Source organism: Pan paniscus, chromosome 2 (assembly GCF_029289425.2).
Source record: "Pan paniscus chromosome 2, NHGRI_mPanPan1-v2.0_pri, whole genome shotgun sequence".
Taxonomy (NCBI): Eukaryota; Metazoa; Chordata; class Mammalia; order Primates; family Hominidae; genus Pan; species Pan paniscus.
In genome coordinates this window covers 132,130,240-132,148,845 of record NC_085926.1, presented here as the reverse complement: position 1 = coordinate 132,148,845, position 18,606 = coordinate 132,130,240, and the positions used below count along the sequence as shown (strand labels likewise).

The 18,606-nt window shown below is 39.9% G+C and overlaps 1 protein-coding gene across 5 annotated transcripts in view; it reads left to right on the top strand.

The window, feature by feature from the left end:
- Nucleotides 1-18,606, top strand: part of RYK (receptor like tyrosine kinase) — a 160,817-nt gene that overhangs the window by 26,419 nt on the left and 115,792 nt on the right. For all 5 annotated transcript variants that reach the window (XR_008624895.2, XM_063602937.1, XM_055110482.2 and 2 more), the window contains exons 2-5: nucleotides 1,861-1,982; nucleotides 12,771-12,870; nucleotides 14,527-14,661; nucleotides 16,828-16,881. Coding sequence is in view for 4 of the 5 variants with exons in the window: in XM_063602937.1 (XP_063459007.1) it covers nucleotides 1,861-1,982; nucleotides 12,771-12,870; nucleotides 14,527-14,661; nucleotides 16,828-16,881 (411 nt within the window). In the remaining variant the exon portion in view is untranslated. The remainder of the gene's footprint in view (nucleotides 1-1,860; nucleotides 1,983-12,770; nucleotides 12,871-14,526; nucleotides 14,662-16,827; nucleotides 16,882-18,606) is intronic.

The window sequence follows — 18,606 nt, the reverse complement described above, 5'->3', positions numbered from 1 at the left end:
ATCTTTGATCTCTCCGAGAAATGCATAGAAGAAATAATGACATAAGCTGCCCCCTCTCTCTCTCCGCCTCAGCTACCAAATAGGGAAGGGCTGGCCCCCTGTCCGTCGGACACGTGACTCACGTGACCTTACCTATCATTGGAGATGACTCACACTCCTTACCCTGCCCCCTTGCCTTGTATACAATAAGTAACAGCACAGCCAGGCATTCAGGGCCACTACTGGTCTCCACATCTTGGTGGTAGTGGTCCCCCAGGCCCAGCTGCCTTTTTTCTATTTCTTTGTCTTGTGTCTTTATTTCTACGATCTCTGGGCTCCGCACACAAGGAGAAAAACCCACAGTCCCTGTAGGGTTGGACCCTACAAGTTCAGCAGCTTTCCCCTATGTGGCGTGCCTTAAATTTCATTTCTGCATTAATGATTTTATTACACCTAGTTCAGAAACGAGAAAACTAATTTTACAGGATAAATACCTGTAGGAGAGTGATTTGTTTCTAGGTCTATATTCTTAGGAGGTATGAGATCTCCATCTTGACCTCTCTGCATACTGTGAGGTTTCAGACCCCATAGTGCCGGCTCAGTAAATGTGAAATTTGCATTTTGGCTGTTCTCCTCAGTATCTTTCCCCCTCTAACTTGTGGAATATATATGTCATGTATTACTAGAGGGACACCTGGATAGAACTTTAAATAACAGTAAATCAATTCAAGAGAAAGTTACTCTCTGCTTTTAGTCTTTCAGTTCCTTGGATGATCATGGAGAAATCCTCTGCGTGATTTTTTTTTTTTTTTTTTACATTTCTAAAACACTTGATTATACCTCCCTCCTCCCTTTTTATAAACAATGAGCTAGGCTCAAGTTCACTGCCTTCTTGGTAGGCACCAGAATTGAGCTAGAGTTTAGTACATGTGTTTTTCTTTTGTTTTTTTGATAACTTTTTTTTAACAGTAACTGTTGATTTGCCACTGAAAAGTAGTGATTAAATTTTGCCTTAAAAATTTTTATTTTAACAAATTAAATAAGTTTTAAAGAAAAATATTAAATACAGGCAGGATAAAAGGGTGTGACAAAATTGAGATCCTGATACGTATGGAAGATTGTATGTGCCCTGGCTGAGAAAGTGGTATGGGAGTGAGTGAAACTTCAGAGTCACTTCTCTGGCATTCCAGGCTTTTCATTTATTTTTGTTTTGTCTATAGTACTAACCTCTTGGTTAACAAGCATTTATGTTTTGTGCAGAGAGCTGTGTCCTGCAGATACCATGAAAAACATAGTGTTCTTCCCTTTGTAGTCTTGGTAGGGAAGACAGCATGTGCCTGCAAAACACCTGGTGCAAGTGTGTACCATGGTAAATGCTATCTGAACAGCAAGGACCTTGTGTTGTCAGAGGAGGCGGAGGTCATCTCTGGCTGGAGGCTTGAGGCTTGGCTCAGGCTTACGTTTTATCCGAGGGGCCTTTCTCCCTTTCATTTTGAATCTCCCTTCCTAAGTCTACGTAAATTTTTTGGGGAAGGGGCATTTCTTTGTAGCTGTTCCTCTAAGAAGCACTGTGTGCAGAAGAAAGAGCATCACACTGGCCCTCAGAAGACAGAGTGGCTCCCAGAGTTCTATCTAGTTCTAGCACACCTGTTTTCAACTGGATAACTGCTTAATTGTTTCAAGTCTCAATTTCTTCATCTTTCTTGGTGATGATAAAACCCCGTGTCTTTCTTGCTTCATAAGGCAGCCCATGTTAGGGCCATTTGTGATGTTCATTTGCTTATCAATATTATCTTCACTCTATTTGTATTTGAAATACTGATAGGGATGATTTTGAGAATATTTTAAATGTTTAATTATTTTTTTCCTATTTTTTTCTAGGTCTTGATGCAGAACTTTATTATGTGAGAAATGACCTTATTAGTCACTACGCTCTATCCTTTAATCTGTTAGTACCCAGTGAGACAAATTTCCTGCACTTCACCTGGCATGCGAAGTCCAAGGTAAGAGAGTGGCTAACCACAGACATCATGACAGGGTCACCCAGCCACAGAGGCAAGGGCTGTGTTTGAGGACTGGGCTGCTGTCTGTACTGAAGGGTCCGCTGGTGATGTGATATAATAGTACCGAGTCTTTTCAGATTTATATTTCAAATATTTGGCCTATTCCTCTAAAATTTCTTGAATCCTTTAAAACGAAGGTGGCTATCATTTAATTGATTAGCACATGACACAACACTTAACATCCTTTTAGGCTCTTCAAACAGAGATCCAGACCTAGCTTGAAAAGGGTACAATTGGACCCAATAATGTCTGTGCTGCTGTGGTGAAAGGAGATGGGTATAGGGGTGGAGATTGGTAAGATAGGCTTTTTAGACATGTTGGACAGAATGGATACAGTTCTCCCACTCATGGAGAAACGGTGTAAGAAAGGTACAGCAGATGCAGCCACCCATGTGTCCTGTGGTGAGGCTTCTTTACCCATAAGGGCTAAACCCAATCACTTAAGAATCTCTTGCCTGGGCTACTTGTTGCTGAATTCTTCACATTGCCTCTGACTGCCTGGGTCCCTCAAATATGGTAAGTTTTCTCCTAAGTCAAAGAGTCGGAGGCTGAGCATGGAGGTGCCTCCTGTACCCAACCAACTTCAGTTTCTTTTATCAGCTTTATATAGGCTTTTGAATAGGATTTTATTCAGGAAATAAAAATAGTCTTGCTACTATAAATAAGAATACCTATTGTAGAGTTTTTTAAAAAAGTATTATAGAGTAGTGTCTGTCATAATATTTGCTGCAAGTTATTTAAATTGGCCACTTTAATATAGATTTTTAAAAATCTTCATTTTTTTCTACTTAGAAAACAACAGTGATTATTGGGAAAATTCAAATATTACAGAAATGTTTTAAGAACTGTAAGACTAGGCCTGGCGTGGTAGCTCACACCTGTAATCCCAGCACTTTGGGAGATTGAGACAGGTGGATCACAAGGTCAGGAGATCGAGACCATCTTGGCCAACATGGTGAAACCCCATCTCTACTAAAAATACGAAAATTAGCGAGGTGTGGTGGCACGCACCTGTATTCCCAGCTACTCAGGAGGCTGAGGCAGGAGAATCACTTGAACCTGGGAGGCGGAGGTTGCAGTGAGCCGAGATCGCACCACTGCACTCCATCCTGGGAGACAGAGTGAGACTCCGTCTCAAAAAAAAAAAAAAAAAAAGAAAAAGAACTGTTAAGACTTTGTAGTTCTATACTCAGAAGTAATTGTTTATAGTTTGGTGTAACTTCTTCAAAGTCCCCTTTATTCCCTTTTTAAACAAAAAAGGGATTTTTAGACATGTATGTTGAACAGTACTTTTTCCCCTACAGAATAACTTATCTGTGCATCTTTCTTTTTCTCTCACTCATTCTCTTTAGTGGTTTTATAATATGATATTGTATGGATGTATGCTATATTGCTATCTGTAAAGTACCTCGTTGATGGGACACATGGATTTTTAATAGCATTTTATTATTTCAAACAATGCTTCCCTTCACCATTACACAGTTTCCCTCATTTCATTTTATAGGCAAAATCCAGGTAATGGGATGATGAAAACAATTGGTAGTTCATCTTTTATTGATGTTTCTACCTTTGCTATTTCTTTTATTTAAAAATTTTTCAATCTTTGCTTTTGATGAATATAGAAACACAGAAAAAAATGTGTGTTAATGTGTATCCCTGTGTGTGTATATGTACATATATATGTGTGTGTATGTATATAAATATGTTAAGAACATCTTTGTTCAGAAGTTTTTGTGCACTTGTGGCCTTATTTCTGAATAGTAAATTACTGCTGAGAAGTCAAGTGGCTAGGCCAATGTGTGTGTCTTTAAAACTTTGAAAGATACTGCCAGATGTACCAGTGAATAAGTGCTTATTTTTGACCTTCATTTCCTAATACCAACGTTTTAAGTATACTTGTTTGCCTTCCAGTCTCCCTCTCCCTCCCCCTCCCCATACGTCAGTGTGTATTTTCTAAGAAAAAGGGCATTCTTTATACAACCAAAATACAATGATCAAAACCAGGAAATTTGACATTATTATGTTATTATCTAATCCACAGTAGTCACATTTTATCAATTATCACAACAATGTTCTTCATAGCTAATTTTTTACTAGTTGATGTCTCTTAGTTCCCTATCAGTCTGGAACAGTTCCGTAGCCTTTCTTTGTGTTTTTTGACCTTAACATTTTTGAAACTTACAGGCCAGTAATTTTGTAGAATGCCCCTCAGTTTGTGTTGTCTGAGGTTTCCTCATGATTAGATTCAGGGATATCTCTTTGGCAGTGATACCACAAAGGTGCTGTCCTTCCCAGTGCACAAGGTGCCAATTTGTCCCATGACTGATGGTGGTAACTCCGAACACTCTTGTCACCAGATTTCTCCCCTGTCAAGTTTTTCACTTTATAGTTAGTAAGTAATTTGTGGGAAGATAATTTGAAACTGTCTTTTAAAAAAATCTCATTCCTCATCATCCTTTCAACCACTACTTTTTGCATCTGTTTTTGGAACTAGTTTCGTATTTCAGCCTGTGGTGTGGTGAGGTAGTGTGTTTCCTCTCAATGGAAGAGGTCAGACCTACACTGGGTAACCATTCAATAAGGCTGTTATAGAAGGAATTCAAGTATTTGTGGAGTGGTTGTTACTGAATTTTAAGTTCCCTTGCAACTCTGAGGTCCAGTGTTTCTGTGAACATCTTTCAGGCAGAGAAGCTTCTTATATTCTCCAAGAAGTTGATAGCTAATTCTTTGTTGTTATTCTTACCTTTGATGTTGATACATATAAAAACAAATAATAAATGTATTTCAAAATGGTGAAAGGTTTATTAGAGAATTCTGTTCTAGGTACTTCTATTGACTTTGAACAGAGTGTGAATATTTCTGGGCACACTTAGGAAAAAAGAATGCTGATATGAGAAGGTTTCCTGGGCAAGTGTATGGGTAGTGATTTGTGAGTACAAAGGCAATGTGGGAAGTGGCAGTCAGGACTGAACAAAATAAAACCTTCTTTTACTGATTCCTTTAAAACAGTTAAAATACACCGTTTGTTATTTGGAATGAGCTCAGGGCCCTGATGTTGCTGGTAATAGGTGTCTGAGTCTTAGGAGCCTGTTACAGGGGGAAGTTGGAGTGGGAGAGAGCAGGTAGGAGGGGCTCAGGTGAATATATATGTTTGAAGGGGTAGCAGTGTTAGCATGGTACATTTTGGGTTAGGAGAAGCCTTGGTATAGCTGTAACTGTACTCCCATATCATTCACATTATTTTATAGAGCATAATTTCTAAGTTACCTCTTTGGCAGATATAAATATTATTAGTGCACATTTGGGCTGCCACTGCTGGTATGATATTCTTTGTGAGGCAGAAGTTTCCTGATTTTTTTTGGAGGGTATGACCATTTATTTTCATGTCTAGGCCAGAAATGTAGAAGGGATCCTAGTTTCCTTCTCCTATACTTTCTAAATCTAGTTGATTCTCTCTAATAATTACATCTTAAATTTGTTTCCTACCTCTCTTGTGACCCAATGCCTCACACTTAGTTTGGGCCTTCATTGTTTCTTGCTGGATTCGGAAGTGGTCTTCTAACTGGTCTCCTTTCCTCTGGACTGACCTCTTGTTGCACCCTCCACAAAGCCACCTTAGGCTTCTCTGTTGCTACCGGAATAAAGCTCTTGATTTCGTAGGAGGCCTTTATGATCTGGTCTCGGCCTTTCTTTTCTGCCTCCTATCTAGCCAGTCATTTAGTGTCATTTTTGTCTGTCTTGGAATTTCATGAATGCCCTGTGACCTGTCACAGTGCTGCTGTTTGCCACAAATGCCGTTTCTTCATTCTTTACCTGAATAACTCCTGTTTACCTCATAAAGCTGTGACCTGTTGTCACCTCTCCTCCAGCTGTGTCAGGTGCCCTTTTCTGTCTGCACAGTGCCCTTCTCTCTCATAGCTCTAGTTATACTTTAAGAATATTGTAATAGTTGATTTTCTTTTCTTTCTCCCTCCTACTTGCTGAGCACCTTAAAGGGTATCCTCTATGCTTGGTATAGCACGTGGTACTAACTGCAGAAGAGATGTGCAGGTAGAAGCCACAGGGCCCAGCTCAACAAATGGGGAGCTTCTGAGCAGTTAGGGCTTTTCAGAGTTGGGATGTGCGGCTTTAGGAGTGGTGACTTTTCTATTTCTGGAAGTGTGAAAACATATAGGCTGGGTGGTACACTCGACAGTAGTTGCACAAATGGGATTTTTCAGATATTTTACTCATAATAGAGTGAGGTTATAAGTTTGGAAAAATGAGTGGGTTGAATATAAACCTAAACTGATTTCACAAGTTCATCTGTAACAGGTATAAAATTTAGAGGAAAGTAACCGTCTTACGATGTTTTTTTAGTAAAAAACTAAGGAAATATGTCTGTGTTAATCTAGTTTCAGGCTTCAGCCACTATTGCAGTTCCCAATTCTAGGTAATAATCTCTGGTGATTTTAGCACAGTTGATTACGTTTATTTATTTTAAAAATTAATCTTATGAGTAGATAATATATGCACATAGTAAAAATTTAAAAAGCATAAAGGGTATACAGTGAAAAATAAGTCCCCTGCACCTTCTAGTACCATCCCTGAGCAATCCAGCCACTTAGTTCCCCTTGCCTGAGTCAGCCACTGTTGCCTGATTCTTGTCTTTCCTTTGGAAATAGTTCGTGTGTATATAAGCTTCCATGCATATATGTATATATACATCTTTCAACAACTAACATACCACATACTTTTCTGCAGTTTGCAGAGCACTGAACAATATCCTGGTCAAGGATCTCTGTCACTTGATACAGAGTTGTATTTTTTCCCCCTTCAAATGGCTGTATTACTTATTATTATATAGTTGTACTTTGGTTATTGATCAGTTCCTGTGAGGAAATTAAGACCCAGATTTGGAAAGGGATTTGCTTAAGGTAGGAGAAGTAGGGTTAGAGGAAGCAGAAGGTAGAGATGACCTGAAATGGGAAAGTCACACGTGAGGGCAGGGGAGGCTTGATGAAGGGTTTGTCACCTGATCATTTAACCCTGAGGTGTAATCATGAACTTTCAGAAGGAAGGCCGTGGCTCTCAAGCTCTAATACTTTATCAGAAACCCTCGGTTCTTGCTTTTTAAGGTTTGCCAGAAGATGAAATATTTGCTTCCAGAGATCTGCAGGCTCCCTGATATATGTCGGTTCAACATCGTAGATATTTTAACATTAGTTTCACATATCACAGCTTCTGGTAATAGTGTTTCTCAGTGTTTTCGCCATTTTGTCTTGCCGCACAGATTGTGGTCTCTTCAGAGGCTTGAAGCTGTCTTACTCTTAGCGCATAGGTCACACATGCCTTAGTGAGTGGTCAGGAAAGACCATTGTGTTAATTGCATTTTGAGTTGGGAGTAGAACTCTGGTATTGCTTCTTTTTCACAAGACCACACACTTAAAAGCAGGCTACTGAGAGGCTTTAACAGATAGTTTCTTCTGTATTCCAGAACATTCCCCAATATCCAGGAAAAACATGTAACTGTGTCTGTTAAGTGTCAGTAGCTTTTTTTTTTTTTTTTTTTTTTTTTGAGACAGAGTCTCACTCTGTCGCCCAGGCTGGAGTGCAGTGGCGCTCTCTCTGCTCACTGCAACCTCCACCTCCTGGGTTCACACCATTCTCCTGCCTCAGCCTCCTGAATAGCTGGGTCAACAGGCGCCTGCTACCATGCCCAGCTAAGTTTTTTGTATTTTTAGTAGAGACAGGGTTTCACTGTGTTAGCCAGGATGGTCTCAATTTCCTCACATCGTGATCCACCCGCCTCAGCCTCCCAAAGTGCTGGCATTACAGGCATGAGCCACCGCGCCTGGCCGTCAGTAGCTATTTTAGATATCTGAAAAGCGAAAATTTGCCAGAATGTAGCAGAATATTCCCACTACCCACCCTTACCCCATGGCTGTTCTGTGCTTTCAGGAATTCGTCATCATTTTCTAGGAGTTGCAGGGAACTTGTCCAGAGTTCCAGCAGGCACTGCTGGAGGCCAGCAGCTGTGTCCTTTGCAGAGTGAGGTTTCTATGAGAAAGGCATTACTTCTAGTAAGTTCAGAGAAATTAAAAGGCTATTTGGCTGTAGACAAGTGTATTCACTTTAAATCTGTACTCTCTGTGTTCCAGAAGGAAATGGCTTTACTTACCAGCTTCCTATTTGTAATTGCCATTTGTTTCCAAGTAAGGGAACATAAGCAAAAATGTTTATTTTTCAGTTTATTCAAATGTTTATATTTTTGGTAATTTGTTTCTTTTTTTTTCCTTTCCTTTTCTTTTTTTTTTTTTTTTTTGAGACTGAGTCTCGCTCTGTCACCCACACTGGCGTGCAGTGGTGCGATCTTGGCTCACTACATCCTCCGCCTCCCAGGTTCAAGTGATTCTCCTGCCTCAGCCTCCGAGTAGCATGTGCCCACCACCATGCCCACCTAATTTTTGTATTTTTAGTAGAGACGGGGTTTTACCGTGTTGGCCAGGCTGGTCTTGAACTCCTGGCCTCAAGTGATCCACCTGCATTGACCTCCCAGAATGCTGGGATTACAGGTGTGAGCCACCATGCCTAGCCTGTAGTTTCTTTTCTGAAGTATTTTGGCTCACTCTACATTCTGATAAACAACTGCTGTTCAAATTTCTTTGTCCCAGTAGACTGTACATTTAACTTTTGAGCGGATCTGTTTCTTTAAAGGATGATTGGCAAGTGAGAGTCCTTACAGGTCGATACATGCCAAACTAGAGAAAATTGGACTTCAATAATTGGCAATTTCTTCTCTAATCCCAGAAACTGCAGTTTTAAAATTTATATCTTAAAGACTGCAGAGGGAAAAGAGAACTACCTTGTGAATGCCTCCCATTTTTAGACAGTTCCTCAAAAAAGGAGCCAGCAAGGAGGCTTCCACAGTTTCATGCTTCATATTCCTCTAAGCTGCTGATAGGACCAAAGGGGCTGCCTTCTCAAATCTCCTCCTCAGCCCTTTGCACCTCTCCCTGTGCCCTCATTGGCCAGCTACACTCACAGCCTCATTTCCTTCCCTTCTCTCCTCCTTTTCACCTTGCCACACTGAGATGCTCAGGTGCCAGTCTTAGCTGCTTTTTTAACTGCAGTTAGGGCCCTGGACCCCTTTGCCAGACCCTCTCTGCTTACTTTTGGGTTCTGGTCTCTGGTCTGCTCCTTCTCTCCTTGTGATAACTGAGACCTAGAATAAAGGAGACAGCAAGTTTCTGGGGAAATAGTAAGTGTGGCTTTGAATTTGTTAAGTTGGAAGGCTGTAGGATAATTAGGTAGAATTGCCTAGTAGGTAATTGGACACTTGAGAGGGATTGAAGGTAAAAGAGAGTGAGAGAAATTGACGATTAAGATATCCCATCAGTGGTGAAATGGGCTAGAACCCTAGTGTACTAGGATTGAAGGATTTACATTTGGAGAGGAAAGTGGACCTTTCCTTGGGACTAGAATGAAAAGAATAGATGCTCTAATAGATCTGCCGGGGTGTTGAAAAGAAAGGCAGAAATGGGGTTCCTCTGTACTAGTGGAAAGGGACAAAAACATTGAGTGTGAGCAGGTGGGGAAGGCCTGTAAGGTTGGAATAACACGAGGGAAAAGAGGGTCAGTGAGGAAGGGATTGCTGAGTAGAACTAAGGGTCTCCCCTGAGACTGGAGGTCATTGTTGTGTAAGAGCTCCTTTTCTGTAGGATGGATTTCCTTCAGCAGTGCTGAGCAGCAGGAGTAGAGTAAGAAGGGGTGGTCAGGATGCTAGAGCTGCCCTTTGAGGGTTTGGAAGGAGTCAACCAGCTGAAGGTGCCAATATGACTGTCAGTAATGTTGCCTTCTTTAGGGCTTGGGCTGTGGAGAACATGAAACTAGGTGTTCACAGCTATACTGGAGAGAAGGGAAGTGGCTTTAACTGGCTGCTGCATCCTGCTATGAACACAGCCCCTGGCTCATAAATGTGCCTCATAAATGTTGGCTGACTTGGAGTGATGGAATCAGAGAACTAGTTTTGTAGGAATCAGAGGTGGTGATGGGATCTTTGATAGAATGGCATTTTTGCATTTGTTTTGGTAGTGAAGTAATTCTTTAGCGTGTCAGGATATTGAATACTGAATATTGAAGCCAGGGAGAACATGGCAGGAGACCAAGGCCTCTGCAAGTCCTGTGTGGCTTACTGGTGTTGATGGCATGAGAAGTAGCCATTATGAGTAGAAGCTGTGAGCGTCGGCTGGGCGCGGTGGCTCACACCTGTAATCTCAGCAATGTGGGAGGCCAAGACAGGTGGATCACTTGGGGCCAGGAGTTCGAGACCATCCTGGCCAACATGGTGAAATCTCGTCTCTACTAAAAATACAAAAATTAGCTGGGCATAGTGGCGTGTGCCTGTAGTCCCACCAGCTACTCGGGAGGCTGAGGCAGGAGAATCGCTTGAACCCAGGAGGTGGAGGTTGCAGCGAGCCGATATCACGCCACTGCACTCCAGCCTGGGTGACAGAGTGAGACTCGGTCTCAAAAAAAGAAGTTATAAACTTCAAAGTAGAGGGGATTTGCATGAGGGCATGAGGAAGGGATGTCTGGGAAGGACCTAGTGATCCTAAAGAGTGCCGACCCTACTGTCTAGGCCCTGAGGGTCAGGTGTTGTAGGAACTGAATGATAGGAAGGGGAACAGATGACTTCTGAGGAAAGCCAGGTTGTGGGAGAAGGTGGGAAGACATTTGTGAAGAGGCAGAGAGTGTAGGAGGCTGTTCTGAATAGGGAGGTTCTCAGAATGGGGAAAAAACAGAAGGCCTGCAACAGTGTTCTTGACAGACCCAGGAGGGTTTGTGTCAGAATCCCTGGGGCCAGCAGTGGGCTGATGATTATGGAGAAGTGCAGCATGGCAATAAGGTAGCTGTTCTGGAATGACTGCTGATGCTGCTGATGTCAGAGGAGACTTGTGCCAGGCTAACAGTATGTATTGCATTAATGATCTTATTTGATCCTCATAACATGTATTACCCTTATTTTACAAAATATGGAAACTCAGAGAAGTTACTAATTTACCTAAGAGTCACATGGTCTCATGGTTCCAAACCCAGTTCTTGCTGGCGGTGCTGATTTCTTTTGTGCACCTACCCTTCATGTATGGTCCTGTTCAGAGATAGCATCGGTGTAGGGATGTATAATGCATTCTTTGATGTATTGCTGGAAAGCTTGCTCATTCCCTGCCCAAACTTGCTTGGCTGTGGCTCTCTAGCACCCCCTGGTGGCAGCAATGGTATTGTGATATGCTAAGGTGAATGTGAACACTTCCTAGCCAAGGTACCTCGAAGTCACTGATGTGCTGCAGCAAGAACATTTCCTTTGTTGGGAATGTGGCACTTATCAAACACAGCCTTTAACAGTTGTTTATGTACCTATCTTAACTGCAAAGGAAGAGTTTAATGTTTGCATACCCCTACAGTGTTTAGCTAAGACACTTTAAATAGAGTGTGAAAGGAGAAACCCCAAGGGGAATCAAATTCTGGACTGAGCCCTTCTTATTCATGGGTAACAATGCCTTCCACCTTAGCCCAAGCATAAGGGCCATCCCTTCCCTTATATCTGGGATGATACTCTTTCCCTCTTTTCTTTCATCTTTATTATGTACCATTTCATTAGCTTTTTTCACTAGCATATATACATATTTGAATATCTCATCTAAAAACAAAGAAAGAAAAGCTTTGGAACACCCCCCACTTCACCATCTGTCTCCCATTCTTCTAGTTAAGTTTCTTGAAGAATGGTTTATCGAACATCTTTCTTCTCACTCTTTTCCCAACCTGCTGCCTCGTGGCTCTGCAAATCTCAGTCTGCCACCAATGATACCTTTTGTGACCACTGAATGAGAGAGGGATACCATAGTTATCAAGAACCTGTGGGCAGGGCAGAGAGTGATGTGAACTGTAGGGCTTCATTGAAAGTCTTGATGCTGGCAGCCATTCTGAATTTCAGCTATTGCTTTGCAGTTTGAGCTGCTTCTTTCATGAACTCTCCATAGCAACAGAGCCTTAATTATTGATGCTGATTGGTTCTGTTAAGCCACATTGGGTAGGCCAAGTATTGATAGATAACATTGGTGTTTTAGAGACATCTCATGGGTTGCCTGTCTTCCCTTCTGGATTCTGAATCACTTGAGAAGTAGATCCAGAGGTCAAATGGGGATCTAAACATGAACTTTCTTTTTGGTGAGAGCAAGACTAGAGGATGTGACTTAGATATTCTATGAGAAATCTACCTTGGAATCTGCTTATTGTGTGAGTGGGTCTGCAGAGCAGACCTTCCTCCACCAGCCACAAGGAGGCCCTCCGAGCTTGGCTTTCATTTTTCAGCCAGAGAAGGCATTGGTAGCTATTTATGGTCTGTCAGTTACATATCTCACCGCTTTGGTTCTTCATATCTGGCTCTCCATGGCCTCTCTGTCAGTGCTGCATAGTTCTCAGCAGGATTTCTGACCCTAGATGGCAGGTTTTATGGAAGAGTGGTGGTCCTGTTGTGGACTTAAAATAGAGGGTGGCTTACTTGGTTGAATTTTTATCCAATTGAAAATTCTTAGGACTGTTTCTGACAATTTGCATTTTTTTATAGCTAGATTATTTGTACATATGAAAGGCTCATCCATTGATTAATGAGCCAATTAATGAAGTCAAGCTGATAGTATCCTTCTTGTTATCACAGGTCCATTTTGTTTATTTTTGTCTATTTTACAGGTTGAATATAAGCTGGGATTCCAAGTGGACAATGTTTTGGCAATGGACATGCCCCAGGTCAACATTTCTGTTCAGGGGGAAGTTCCACGCACTTTATCAGGTAAGTAAGAGTCTTCAAAGACAAAGTTAACATACTTTTTCAACTGCATCCCCTATGGCCCCAAAACAGAAGTTTACTGATGTGTAGTGTGTATTACTTGATAGGCATAAGATGTATGAGTACTGTGAAAAGTAATTTTTGTAAATATTTGCACTGTGTTCTTAAACCATTCTCTCTTTTCTGTCCTTCTGGAACTCTCTGTGCTCCGCCCTCCCTGTCTCCTTTTCTGCATTGCTGGTACTTACCTCCACATGAGTCCCTGTGCCTGATCTTGTTTCGCTTTGATTAGGCACCACATTTCACCCTGTGGCCCAGATGATCTTTGCACGGTCATATTTGACCCTGTGACGTGAAGCCCATCAGTGCTCTCCACTCCCATCAGCTGAACATTCCAGACTCACCACCTTGTGTCCTGGATCCTTTACCATCTGCCCCTGCCTGCCTGTCTAGCCTTGTTGCTGCACTTGCCCCAGAGTTGTAGCAGTTCCAGACTACATGCAGTTCTGATCTTCAAGCCTTTGCATGTGCTGGTCTCAGTATTTGGGATCATCTTTTCCTCTTTCATCCTACTCATTCTGCAAGACTCAAGATCTGCACTGTCTTTTTCCTGCCACCTTCTCTTCTTTCATTTGTTAACTTCTATTCTTCCTACCCCTTAGAACCTTATATTTAACTGTTTTTGCACTGATTACATTATCTAGCAATTCCCTTGATGCATAGCATAGAGTATGATGCAGGATAGGCACTCAGTACAGTCTGAGTAAATGAATAAGTGTATTATTTACACCAATTTAACTGCTTTTGAGCTAACTTCTTAGGCTCTTGAAGTTGTGGTATTTGTAAGAAATGGAAATTTTTAAAAATTGAAAGTATCAGCCACAATAGTGTTGTGAAACTTTTTCTGGCAGTCATATTCACTGTTATCAGTGACATACATTAAGCTTAAAGAAAGCACAGGAGGGCTGCTTAAATTTTTATGGGCAGTAAAGGAATTTAGAAATGCCCATATCTTTAATGCAGTCATACAGATGGTAGAATGATATGTTTTAAATTTGTAGGAAAAGAATCTTAAAGATTGGGGAAAAAAATTATATGCACTGAAGTCTGTTATCCCATTGTTACAATTATGGATTAAAATCAATTTCTGTTGAGAAAGGTGATAGCTGACAATTTATCAGATTCATTTACAGGTTTATATTTAATCTTTTTATTAAGAGCAGACATACTTGCATTTTGGTAGTGAGTTGTCTTTCCATTTGATCATGTAATTTCTGTTGTTACTATTGCTGATGTGTCTGTTAAGGTTTGCCTTATGATCCTTCAGCTTTAGTATACTGGAATAGCAGGACTTATGAGACAAAGTGGTATATTAAAAACAATGAGCAAAAGTTGAAAACAATTATCTCTTCATTGATGTCTTGGTTTGTTCTTTAATACTAACTTTTATATCCATAATGAATTAAATGCTTAATGTCTAGAGGTGTGGTAGTCTGAAGATCTCTAAAAACTTTTGTTTAGTTACTTTATTTAAATGTATTACTTTTAGTTTTCTTGCAGCAAAAATAAGTAATTCTAAAATGTTTAAAAGAATCATTTTGGGGCATTAATGTTGATTTTTAGAAAATGTAAAATATTTTTCTTATCTTTTTTAAACAGTGTTTCGGGTAGAGCTTTCCTGTACTGGCAAAGTAGATTCTGAAGTTATGATACTAATGCAGCTCAACTTGACAGTAAATTCTTCAAAAAATTTTACCGTCTTAAATTTTAAACGAAGGAAAATGTGCTACAAAAGTAAGGAATTTATTTACCAAAATATGTTTTACATGTATGTGAGAAGGTGAAAAATAGAGTTTGTTGTTTTTTCACAGATTTAAGTATGTCCAACTCGTGATTATAGTTGCAGGTGAGAAAAGAGCACTGGCAGGTGAAGTTTTGAGATAATCCCAGATGGTTGGTAGCCAAGAGTCTCACTCAGGCCTCATTCAGTCCATGCTTTCTCAATTCTTTTGTCAGAATTGCTAAGATGTTTTCCATTAGGAATAGTGCTAAAATGGTTGAAGAGGTAAAGAAATAAGAAAAATCTGTTGGGACTTCTGAGTAACTATGTTAACTGTGTTTCCCTTATCAAGTTACTTTTATGCAGAAGCATTGCTCTCGGGTGAGATAGACCTGGGTTGGAATGGCAGCTCTGCTCTTTTCAGGATATTGATACAAGTTACTTAACCTCTCTGAGGCTTAGTTTTTTCATCTGTAAAATGGGCATAATACCTGTTTCAGAGGTTTGTTGTTTTTTACGATTCATTAAATCTAGCCTAAAACTTAGAATACCGTATGTGGGTACTTACCAAAGTTAGTTCTTTTTGGTTTTGAATTATCTGTTACTGAAGAAATCGAGTGGATATGAAAGAGTTCCAGCATGCTAGGTCATAAATCAAAGAATTTTAGAGTTCTCCTTACAAGTTTAGTCCAACCCACTCACTGTAAGTTCCACAAAGCTACAGTGACCCAAATTTACAAGGTCACGTAGGTAGAATTGGTTAGTATCTAAGATGGGGGGGGAAACATACTTTAAAAAAATCTCACAAACCCTCAGTGCTTACTGTGTTCTAAGTGCTTGACAGGTATTACACCTGTTTAATCCCTACAGCAACCCTAGGCAATGGGTTCTCTCATTGTCTTCATTTTCAGAAAAGGAAGCTGAGCTTCAGAGAATCTAGCTTGTCAAGATCAGATAGCTAAGTGGTGCAGCTAGGATGCAGACCTGTTCTCTCAGCCTCTTTGTTAAACTTTCTTTTAATAAATTTCCCAATTGAAATCAGTGCTGAGTGTTATGAAAACACCTAAGGCCAACAAGTGAGTTGTAATGGCTAATGTCTGGGTACATGCCAATAAAAAAGCTGCACTACATTTGAATAGACATTTTAAGAAAGAAAAGTTAGCATCTTTCAGCTTTAGTGTTTTGGTACAATTTTCAGTTCTACTATATTCAGTTATATACCAACTTCCATGTAATGTTAAAGACAAAGGAGATTTCAGAGACTCTCTACTCCAATGTAGTCATTATATATTTGATATAAGGAGATTGGACCCTTGGCCACCTAGGCTACCACAGCTAGCCAGTGAAGAGTGTAAAACATTCAGTTCCTTATCCTCAGAGAGATGGGCATGACTGTACCATGGTGCTTCATCTGTTACTCTTAAGTAAGGCAGAATGATAACCAGACATGGTGTGGCCTCTGGATCCCACCAGTGCTAATATCTGCTAAGGTTAATGATCAGCTGATACTCAAAATGGTCACATACTTTCTCCATTTTCTTTAATATGTGTGTAAAATTAACATTAAAATTATGTGTTGGAGTAATTTTCTATTCTGTTTTAGACTTAAGTTTTTCTCTGGCCCTCTGTATTTGTTGGTCATGGTTTTGGCCACCCTAGTCATCCAGTTCAGGCTCATGACAATTTATTATGTGATCCTAATGTATTTATTTATCTGGTTTTCCAGCCTACTATATTTCAAAAACTGTCTGCAACAGAAAACATATCTGTACTATATGGAATGTTAGTAGGTGTTACTAGCAAGAAAAGTTTCCTTTATCATATGAGGATGGGAATTATGGGTTAGACAAGTTTTGTGACCCCATAACTCCTTTCAGTCTGTATATTCTAATGTTCACTGTGAAGCTCCAAAGAGACACTATAGTATGTGGCTTTTCCCAAACTTCTTGATCATAGGAACATTTTCACTGAGCATCTAGAAGTAACACCCTTTGGCTAACAGTGGTATAGACTATTGATTGGTGACTGTAGTGGTGATTATCAGAATAGTAATGTAGCTTTCATTATCTCGCAACACATACCTGTTGCTGAGTTCCAGCAATGTTCTGATAATTATAGTAATTAAGGATTTTCATGGAAAAGAGAATTTCTAAAGCATCATTTTTCTCCTTTAAATTCAGAACTTGAAGAAGTAAAAACTTCAGCCTTGGACAAAAACACTAGCAGAACTATTTGTAAGTGTTACTGTATTATCTTTATCCATTATTAGAAATGAAAAATGGTTGACTGCATATAAACATGATTGCATGAAGCTTGGAGGCCTCATGGTATCAAATGATAATGACACCATGCTGTTATTTTGCTGGTGCTTTGTAGACTGGTGGATAGGTCATGAAACTGTTAGAATATTGAATATTTTGAGAACTAAAATTTATACGTATTTTGTAACGAGTAAGCTAAAAAGTTTTACAAGCAAGAATATCATATATTTTTGAGTAGTCATAATTAAAGTATGACCATGAAATATGTGTAAGATCTTTATTAGCAGAGGGTTAGAAAATCTGGCTTGCAGTCTGGACCTAATCTTAAGCTAATTTCATCCAGGTGAAGGTGTAAGCTTAAAGATATTATGTTACTTAAACCTACAGAGCAGGTATGCAAAGTAGATTTTTATTTTTTGGTATTCGTTGTGTTTAGATATTATTACAAACTTCTTTTTTTTTTTCTGACATGAAGACATCGTTGGGTCTTACTCTTCTTGCGGTAGTGTTAATAGCAGTATCTTAAAAGGATACTAGATTCTCTTCATGCAAGTAGACTTTAAAAAATTGGTTTTGAAAACTTCAAGTATATAAAAGTTCAGAGTATGCTTTGATGAACTCCCATGTGCCCATCCCCCAGCCTCAGTAATGATCAACACTTTGCCATTGTTCTTCCATTGATTCCCTCCTTTTGTGGTTGGTTAGGGGTGGAGGAGAGTATTTTCAGGCACATCCCAGGCATCAGATTATTTCACCCATAAATATTTCAGGGTAGATCTCCTTTAAAAGGGCCTTTAAAAAACCCCCACAATCACCTAATACCTATTCATTTTGATTTATCACATATAACAAAATTAACAGCAGTTGCTTAGTATCTCCAATAGATAGTGCATGTTCAAATTAACCCGATTGTCTTTAAAATGTCTTTTTTTCCTCCTGAATCAATATCCAAATGAAGCCTACACAACTGTTGGGGTGATATATGTTTTGTATTAATCAGAAACCACCAACCCTTTTATTAATATTATTTATTTATTGAAGAAATTATGTCATTTGTCCCATAGAATTTCCCACATTCTGCATCTTCCTGAAATCATTGAACATGTTTGTTTGTTTTTCTGTAAACTGGCAGATAGATTTTGCACTTGATTAGATTTAGAACCAACTCTTTCGGTAAGAATAGTCCATAGATGGTACTCTGTGCTGCCTATTTTGTCTTTTCATCACCTTGGGAGGCACAGAGTATCTGGATGTCCCAAAGGGGAATTTTTTTGCCTGTAAAATAATGTGACATATTGTCTACTTGCTGGAATATTTCTGAAAAGAAAGAAAAAAAAATTAAAAAAAATGTCACTGTTGCCAAAGTTTACTTTTAAAATTCTGGTGACTTTGCCCATTTCTTTTATGCTAGTAGGATACTACTTCTCACAAAGAGCAGTACTGCATATTCTTGGCCTCTGTCTGTGTCTTCCTTGCTCCCTCTCATCTTCCCGCCCTTTCTATTTATTCATCCACCCAGTACCTATGGAGAGTCTGTGGTGTGTTAGGCGGTATGACTGAAGCAGAGGACTAAACTGTGAGCAAAGAGATCCTTTCCTCGGGGGCTTATAATGTAGTGGGAGAAATAGACGAGGCAATATAGGCAGTGACACCAACATAGCATGGCAAGCTATGATAAGGCAAGCACAGGGGATTTAG